This window comes from Nerophis ophidion, unplaced genomic scaffold, assembly GCF_033978795.1.
Source record: "Nerophis ophidion isolate RoL-2023_Sa unplaced genomic scaffold, RoL_Noph_v1.0 HiC_scaffold_455, whole genome shotgun sequence".
NCBI classification, from domain to species: domain Eukaryota; kingdom Metazoa; phylum Chordata; class Actinopteri; order Syngnathiformes; family Syngnathidae; genus Nerophis; species Nerophis ophidion.
The window spans coordinates 2,620-12,022 of record NW_026907366.1 but is presented as its reverse complement, the minus strand read 5'-3'; the positions used below and the strand labels follow the sequence as shown (position 1 = coordinate 12,022).

Genomic DNA, 9,403 nt, shown 5'->3' with positions numbered 1-9,403 from the left:
GTTCAAAAGACTCCGGCTTATTAGTGATTCCTAGAGCCCAAAAAAAGTCTGCGGGCTATAGAGCGTTTTCCGTTCGGGCTCCAGTACTCTGGAATGCCCTTCCGGTAACAGTTGGAGATGCCACCTCAGTAGAAGCATTTAAGTCTCACCTTAAAACTCATCTGTATACTCTAGCCTTTAAATAGACCTCCTTTTTAGACCAGTTGATCTGCCGCTTCTTTTCTTTCTCCTATGTCCCCCCCTCCCTTGTGGAGGGGGTCCGGTCCGATGACCATGGATGAAGTACTGGCTGTCCAGAGTCGAGACCCAGGATGGACCGCTCGTCGGGACCCAGGATGGACCGCTCGCCTGTATTGGTTGGGGACATCTCTACGCTGCTGATCCGCCTCCGCTTGAGATGGTTTCCGCCTCCGCTTGAGATGGTTTCCTGTGGACGGGACTCTCGCTGCTGTCTTGGATCCGCTTGAACTGAACTCTCGCGGCTGTGTTGGAGCCACTATGGATTGAACTTTCACAGTATCATGTTAGACCCGCTCCACATCCATTGCTTTCGGTCCCCTAGAGGGGGGGGGGGGTTGCCCACATCTGAGGTCCTCTCCAAGGTTTCTCATAGTCAGCATTGTCACTAGCGTCCCACTGGATGTGAATTCTCCCTGCCCACTGGGTGTGAGTTTTCCTTGCCCTTTTGTGGGTTCTTCCGAGGATGTTGTAGTCGTAATGATTTGTACAGTCCTTTGAGACATTTGTGATTTGGGGCTATATAAATAAACATTGATTGATTGATTGATTTATATAGTATTGGAGTGTCGAAATGACAAAAGGAAAAGCTGGAAAACGATGAAGAAGAACTGGTAAAGAAGTGGAATCAAATAAAAGATCAAGAAGGACTGTAAAGTTGCTGAGTAGACTGGTATAGTGGTGGTGCATTAAACTGGCAGCAGATATAATATGTGATACTTTCTTTTTCTTCCTGCAGTCATCCCGTCCTGCAGCATGCACCTATGTGAATGTGGAGAATGACCAGCAATGTCCAAGTAAGTTATATGTATATGCCTGTTCTTTCTTGAAGTCAATTAGTTCTGATTGAGATTTACAGATAAAAAGCTGTCCACAGTTTGTCAGGAACAAACATGAAAATATTGCTTTCTTTGACCCTGATTACATTAGCACATATGAAGAATGAAACTTCAAATAGGAGTTATCTCAGCATGTGTAATTCATGTTTTTGGAACCTTTCACCTCCAAGTTAAAGCTGGTAGGTAACATCAGGTCATGACTAAGGATGTAACAATATCAACATTTCACGGTATGATATCGTCATAGTGTTAAAGCCAGGGTAAGATATTGTTACAAAAATGTCAAAGTGTGTTAAATGACGTGGGAGGAATGTTTAGGATAAACACACTTACTGTAATTGAACACAAACATCATTTTCATATGTTGTAATCATATTTATCATTAAAAACAGGTATTTTAGGTGCAAAGGAATGGTGCAGAATTTCAAGTAACACACAAAAACCAACATTTTCAAATAAGTGTCTTTAAACTGACATAAACAGTAAACATCCAGTGTAACTAATGTAGAACAATAATGTTTCTTTTGCCAAGAAACTATACTGTGTGTCCGGTATGTTTTTTTTTCAATACAACTTGGTATTATTGTGGGTTTGATGACCTTTTTAGCACATTCAACAATACTGCCATTATAATGCAAACAGTGATCATTTTGGTCACAGTAACGGTGATATGACATTTTGATATTGTTACATCACTGCTGTTTAGTTGAGTGTTTTTAAACTTTGAACTTCCTAAGAAACTGCCCTTTGCAGTCCAAATTGTATTAGTTTGTAGAATACTGATTCTTAAGAGTTAACTAATAATTTGACTTTTAATCATGTAAATACCTCACAAATGCATATTTTCCCTTGCTGACATCTTGGTTTCACATGAACGATATTTTCCAAATAACGGTTCTAACATATAACTCATTCTAATATATTACTCCTATTCCCTAACTTATTGTAGACATTGTGGTGTGTAGTGTCAGCAAATGTCTTATTTTGTGCATGTCCACATTTCCTCTGGTGAGCTGCAAGGGCTCTGAGTCGATTTGGAAATGGTCTGGATGAACGTGGCATGCTTTACCTTGCAGTATGCAGACTTTGTTTAAGGTTCAACTAACACGACAGTTATAGGCACAGAAATATTTCACAGCAACAATTCCTCGGCTAACCGAAGCACAAACGTTCCCATCACTCCTGCACACTTCCACTTTTTCGCCCTTCTATAATGTCCCGTTTGAACCTTGTTTTCCCACACGGCGGGTTTTCATGGGAGAACCAGTTTACTTCTCAGATGAGCCCACTTAATATTGTCAGAAAAAAACACAGCGACTGGTGTTCTCGTTTGATAGCGTCACACATCACGGCGTTATTGTGACAATTTTGAAATCAAAATAAGGTTATATTTAGAATAATGTTGCATCCCTCGTCAAAATCCTTTCTCATAGGTTTGGTTTGCTGTTGTGTATTTACTAATGATTGGCATTAGCATCCACAACTTTCTTTTTATAGTGTGTGTTGTATTGTGATGAGTTACATTTAACACTGTGGATGATGTGTTACCACAAACGCAGAAGATACGTAAACATGAACTACAATGCGCTCAAGATGTGGGGAAAAAGGAAATGCATTCCATTAGCTGGATTTGTATAATGTGTTCAATTTATGTCAACTTCCTTCTTGTTTTGTCTGGTTTTTTTTTCAATGATTTGAATCTTTAGAGTTTTTTGGTTCCTCTTCTTTGTGTCAGGGGGTAGCAGCAGGGTAACACTGCATGAGGCGGTGCCCCCTGAAGGAGCCCAAAACACTGCTCTTCAAATGGAACACATCCAACCTTCAGGTGACCGTGCAGGATGTACCACTCTGGAACATCAAGCCTCTCCCCACCTGCCAGGTACACCCACCGTCTTCTGTGGCTGAATAATGTTTTGCTGTGAATTTTGTCATAAAGCAAATCCTGCTCAAATGTGACAAACTTTTGAGTGTAAGAATGTCAGCGATATGCTGAGATGTTATACGTTTTGCCTTGTGACAAAATGTTATCAAAAAACCTTTAGTGATTTGTATTCTATTTTAATTTCAGCACATGAAAATATTTCTACTTCTGACCATCGAAGAGAATGGAAAACCATTTTCCAGATCAGCCCTCATACATCCTCCTGATGGCCTAACAACTGAATGACATGTCGATGCTGAGTATGATCCATTTCAATCATTTGAGGAAGCTCTCCCTGATATAGGGGATTGGATGTACAATGACGGACATACGTTTAATGAAGGATTTGAAGATGGTTTGAGTGAGGAGTGTGCAGAAGAGTCCAATTTCAAGGACACAACAGACAAACCAATACATGACAATGCATCAGAAACCATGGCAGAGTGCCTTCTGATCAGCATGGGTTATGTAAACTGTCCTAAAGTCACAGGTAAGGCCCTAAGCCATATGCTCAAAATGTTCAAGTTGCTTTATCCCGATAGTCTGAACACAGACTGCTTAAACAGTGTGCAGAAGTTCCAAAACTTTTTTTTATCCCACTCTGCATCATCGCCTACTATATTACATAAATCCTCCAAGAATTGTTTTGGGCCAATAGAAAGTAAACAAATAAAATGCCTGCTTTGTGGGACCAGTGTGTCAGAAGAAAGGTTCTAATCCTTTTTTTAAAGTATGTACAGATTGATTTCTTGTTTACCACAGCACATTCATGTGCCAAATGGGCCCTCGTTGGTGAATATAAACATGCAGGTTTTTCTTTGCTGCAAGATAGTGTAACATATGAGACATGCAGTCATGTTATTCCCCTATTGGAAACCTCTGCAGTACAGTAGTATTCTTGGATGACATATTGGGTAAAGTTGTTTTCCTTGACTTCACATCTATGCCTGGCATAGTGATTGCAGTTCATTTCCCCAACACACTTGAAAAGTTTGAAATAATGAAGAACTGAACTGGCCTAAGAAGCCACAAATCAAATCTTTAATCATTGTTATAAATGCTCTGAAAATACACACTGATGTGATGTTGCCGTGGATTCTGTAAATATGTACTGTATATGGAGTATCATTGTTGATGATGTTTTTGCATTGTGTGTAATATTTCAGTGGCAAATATATTACATTTACTTGTTTAATAAAGCCACTGTCTTTTTTAATGAATACATAGGCCTACTATGCTACTGCATTTTAATATTAGTCCTTATGATGGTGGTTGGAGAGCCAAATATCTTCTGAAGTGGTACTTTGTTAAAAGAGTTTGAGAACCACTGCTCTAGAAAGTTCACAAATGTTAAAAGCTCTTACAAAGTGTCTTGTGATCATATCAGTATTGTTTGGGTTCAGTTTTAAATCTCACAATTGTAGTCACCGAGTTACTGTACATGACGTGTGGATAAGAAATCAACAAATTAAGTCCAACTTTATTTAAATAAACCATTTAGATTACAGACCATATATCCATATTGTCTGAATTCATTATTTTCTCCCAATGTTGGCATGAGATCAACTGGAATATGATTGAGGTATAACTAAATTGAGCCCATTAAAATGCATTTTTTTTAGAAAACGGGTATATCTAACAACTCAAATAGTGAGCAGTGAGAGACAAAACCAAGTATATCTCTCACTGAGACATCATTGAGACATATTGAAACGTATACTCATCAATTGTCTTTTTGCCGAAATAGAAAAGAGACATCTGAGAACTCAAACAGTGAGTAGTGAGAAACAAAACCAGGTGTTTCTCTCACTGAGTCATAATTGAGACATATTGGAGACCAGCTCATTCATCTCTCATTTTGGTCTTAGTTGAAATGGGGAAAAGAGATAACTATTAGACAACTATGAGATCTCTCATAGTGCTCACTGTGAGCCTTATTTCTCAGGCGATACATTTGAGAAGAAGGAGAAAACTACTTTGGTCTCCATTAGTGCTCTTTTATGTCTAGGAGATATATATAAGACATACATGAGATCTCATCTTCAATTTTGCTTTGCTATGGGAAACAAGTGTTTGATGAGCATTCCTCAACTTTTTCGGTCTTTTTTGACACTCGTGCCAGCTTTTTTTAAGCATGTTGCAGGCATCAAATTCCAAAATGAGCTAATATTTGCAAAAAAAAAAGTTTCTCAGATCCAACATCAAATATCTTGTCTTTGCAGTCCATTCAATTGAATATAAGTTAAAAAGGATTTACAAATCATTGTATTCTGTTTTTATTTACCATTTACACAACGTGCTACTTCACTGGTTTGGGGTTTTGTACATGTTGACAGTACATTGCAGTGTTATTTTGTTACAGCCGTGCCCACTGTGTGAAGTACTTTTGCAAGACTCCTAGCAATAATATTACACTTCACCAAAGAGCCTGCTGTAAAAGAAATGACCATTGAATGAAGATACATACTCAGGTCACCGTGATCTGAAAAGGAGAGTGAAGAATGTTTTTGTATTCCCCAGATTCTAATCATCTTGGATGAATAAACAAGCAATTCCTAATTTCACTTGGAAATGTGTTTACTATAAAAGTGTAGCACTGTTTCCACACAAAATACCTTCTGTTTTTGAAAAGATGCCCATGTGTGTCTTCCAGGTTGAACATTCCACCCTTTGTGCCTGCCCGGACTGTGCTGGAAGGCCTCGAGTCAGAGGATGCGTGTGAAGACAAGAAAGCTGTAAAAAAGGAGATCCATAGCAAAAAGGTCAAATAAGTACAAACAAGTATTTTACCTCGATTATTAACAGTTTATTTTGCCCAAAAATGTTAAGGGAGCCAAAAAGGACAAAATGGAAGAGGAGAATACAGACCTGCTCAGACTTTGCCACACAGTACCGCTGGAGGTGGTGAACTTAGGTAAGAATCCATGTTTCAAGGTTGATCGGGGTGGGGGGAAGACAACGACACAAAGGTGCTCCTCTTATTTAGACTTTTTGTTTATGGAGGTGGGAAAGGTTACGATCCAGAGAAGAAAGACTACTCAGGTTTTGAGGCCTGGTTGCAGTGTTACTATGTGGATGGAATGAAGTCTGTACGCGACCACAATGGCAGGACTATGTAGTTCAAAGTATGCAAACACATTTTCATACGTAACAACTATATTTGTAGCATGTATTGACTAATAGAAAATGGTGTCATTTCAGGGCGATCCAGGTCCTATGGCTCCTAAAGGTAAACGCCAGAAAAAATAGTTGAGATACCATTACACATAAGAGAAAGCTTAGTGTGTCTTTATCTTTTCTCACACACCAGAATCAAAGTCTCCAAAGGCCAAAAAGAGAAAAGATACAGATGCAGACCATGATTACCCCCGCAAGAAAAAGGTATATTCAGTAGGTAATCACCACCAGCACATAGAAATCTAACCCCATTGTGGCTGTACTTCAGGTGTCCAGGAAACACAACTCTGACAGCACAGTGAAGAAAAAAGCAGCCAAAAAGCCCACAAAAGCAGCAAAGGAAGAAGAAAATGGACCTCAAGAAGAAGCCACACCCAGAAGAAGATCAGCAAACACACCTCAGCAAGAACCGAAATCCACGTCAGGCAGGAGGAAAAAGAACAATACAGAGCCAGCTGCAGGTCTGATTCTAATAATACTCCCATTTTCTGAAAATATTAAGAGCCTGATCTTTGAGGATCCAATTCCCACACACTTATCTGTGTGCGCAAACTATAAAATTGCATGTACTGTTGGTGGACGTGTTGTATGTGATCTACTTTGTGCAATTGATAGCAGCAAAAGTGGCACAGATCACCCTATTTTTGTGTACTAGAAGCATTATGTGCCCTTGGAAACACTTCTTTCCCTCTACATTCATGTTATTATGCTCTCCACACTGGAGGGGGGCTTATATTAGATTATAGCACATATCGATCATCTAACACCTTTTCTGCAATATAGAATCACAGTATGTATACTATTTGCAGCAGGAATGATCAAACTGCATATTGCAAGACATTTTTTTTAGGAGTTATACTAAATACAAAAAAAAAAAACGCAACGCTTTTGTTCTTGTTCCCAATTTAAATGAACTCAAAGATCGAAAACTTTGACTATAAACACAAAATACCTGTTCCTCTCAAATATTGTTCACAAATCTGTATACATTTGTTAGTGAGCATTTTTTCTTTGCCAAGATAATCCATCCCACCTGACAGGTGTGCCTTGAGCTGTCCAAAATAAAAGGCCACTGTGAAATGTGCAGTTTTATCACACAACACAATGCTTCAGATGTCGCACGTTTTGAGGGAGCGTGCAGTAGGCATGCTGACTGCAGCAATGTCCACCAGAGCTGTTGCCCGTCAATTAAATGTTTATTTCTCCGCCATAAGAATAGAATAGAATAGAAAGTACTTTATTGATCCCTGGGGGAAATTCAGCACCACAGTTCGCTCACAATAAACAATGATAATAATAAATAATATAATATATATGAATAATATAAATATATTCTACATTTAAGTGCAGTCAAGGAACATATGCATTATACAGTCTGATGGCTGTCGGTGTGAAGGACCTCCTGTGTCGTTCCGTGTTGCATTTTGGGAGTCTGAGCCTTCCACTGAATGTGCTCATTCTCTCTGCAAGGTCCGAGTGTAGTGGGTGGGAGGTGTTGTCCATAATGGCTAGGAGTTTTGCTAGACTTCTCTCTGACACCACCGCCAGAGAGTCCAGCTCCACTCCCATCTTGTTACTGGCCTTCTCTACCAACTTGTCCAGTCTGTATGTGTCCCTCACTCTCAGCCCACTGCCCCAGCAGGCCACGGCGTACAAGAGGGCGCCTGCCACCAGCGACTCGTAGAACATCTTCAACATCTTTGTACAGACGTTGAAGGATCCTAGCCTCCAAAGGAAATATAGATTCGGCTCTGTCCCTTCTTGTAGAGGGCCTCAGCGTGTTTTGACCCATTCAGCTTGTTGTCCATGTGTACTCCGAGGTATTTATAATCCTCTACCATGTCCACATCCACCCCCTTGATGGAAAGAGGGGTCGCCAGAGTACTCCTCCTCCTTCCCAGGTCCACAACCAGCTCCTTGGTCTCCGTAACATTGAGCTGGAGGTGGTTCTTTCCACACCATGTGACAAAGTCCTCCACCAGTGTCCTGTATTCCTCGTCATCACCTTCCTCAATACACCCCACTATCGCAGAGTCATCAGAAAACTTCTGAAGGTGGCAGGACTCTGACTGATAGTGGAAATGGGTGGTGTAAATGGTGTAGAGGAAGGGGGAAGAGTACTGTAGCCTCCGGGGCCCCGGTGTTGCTGACCAGCCTGTCAGACACACAGTCCTGCAGTGGCATATACTGTGGTCTGTCAGTCAGGTAATCTACAACCCAGGACACCAAGGGGGCCTCCACCTGCATCTTCTCCAACTTCACACCCAGTAGCCCAGGCCGTTTAGTATAAGCCGCCTCCAAAGGTGTTTCAGAGAATTTGGCAATACATCCAACTGGCCTCACAGCCGCAGACCATATTGATTGGCTGAGACCTGCCACCCGGACAGCTGCTACAACAATTGGTTTGCTTAACCATAGCATTTCTGCACAAACTGTAAGAAACTACCATGAATTGATTAACGTGGACCCCGACTTAAACAAGTTGAAAAACATATTGGGGTGTTACCAATTAGTGGTCAATTGTACGGAATATGTACTGAACTGTGCAATCTACTAATAAAAGTATCAATCAATCAATCTGTCTCAAGAAAGCTCATCTGCATGCTCGTGGTCCTCATCGGGGTCTCGACCTAACTGCAGTTTGTCTTCTTAACCAACTTGAGTGGGCAAATGCTCACACTCAATGGCGTCTGGCACAATACAGAGGTTTTGGTATGTTATTATTGACAGCGAAACCACGTGCATTTTATTGATGGCATTTTCCATGCGCAGAGATACCGTCACGAGACCCTGAGCCCCATTGTTGTACTAATCACCCGAGGCCATCACCTTTATAAATAACATTTACTAACTCATGTTGCAAGGATCTGGAAGCTAAAAACATCCCAGTTCTTGCATGACCAGCATACTCACCGGACATGTCACCCAGTAAGTAATTTTTGAGAGGAATATATATTTTCTGTATAGTAAAAGTTTCAGATCTTTAAGTTCAATTCATGATAAATGGGAGCAAAAACAAAAGTGTTGCGTTTATATATTTTTTCAATACCATATTTTTCGGAGTATAAGTCGCACCTGCCGAAAAGGCATAATAAAGAAGGAAAAAAAACATACAAGTCGCACTGGAGTATAAGTCGCATTTTTGGGGGGAAATTTATTTGATAAAAGCCAACACCGAAAATAGACATTTGAAAGGCAATTTAAAATAAATCAAGAATAGTGAAGAACA

The 9,403-nt window shown here is 40.3% G+C and overlaps 1 protein-coding gene and 1 long non-coding RNA gene across 2 annotated transcripts; one reads left to right on the top strand and one right to left on the bottom strand.

The window, feature by feature from the left end:
- Window positions 1–5,260: 5,260 nt before the first annotated feature.
- LOC133548160 (uncharacterized) lies at window positions 5,261–7,007 on the bottom strand. The gene is made up of 2 exons (XR_009805785.1): window positions 6,305–7,007; window positions 5,261–6,220 (listed from the first exon to the last, which is right to left on the bottom strand). It is a non-coding gene; the product is annotated as an uncharacterized LOC133548160 (long non-coding RNA).
- On the top strand, window positions 6,194–8,751 carry LOC133548159 (uncharacterized). Its single transcript, XM_061893509.1, has 3 exons — window positions 6,194–6,226; window positions 6,308–6,378; window positions 6,443–8,751. The coding sequence occupies exons 1-3, from the start codon at window positions 6,214–6,216 to the stop codon at window positions 6,827–6,829; spliced, it is 471 nt and encodes a 156-aa protein (XP_061749493.1). The 5' UTR covers window positions 6,194–6,213; the 3' UTR covers window positions 6,830–8,751.
- Window positions 8,752–9,403: the final 652 nt, after the last annotated feature.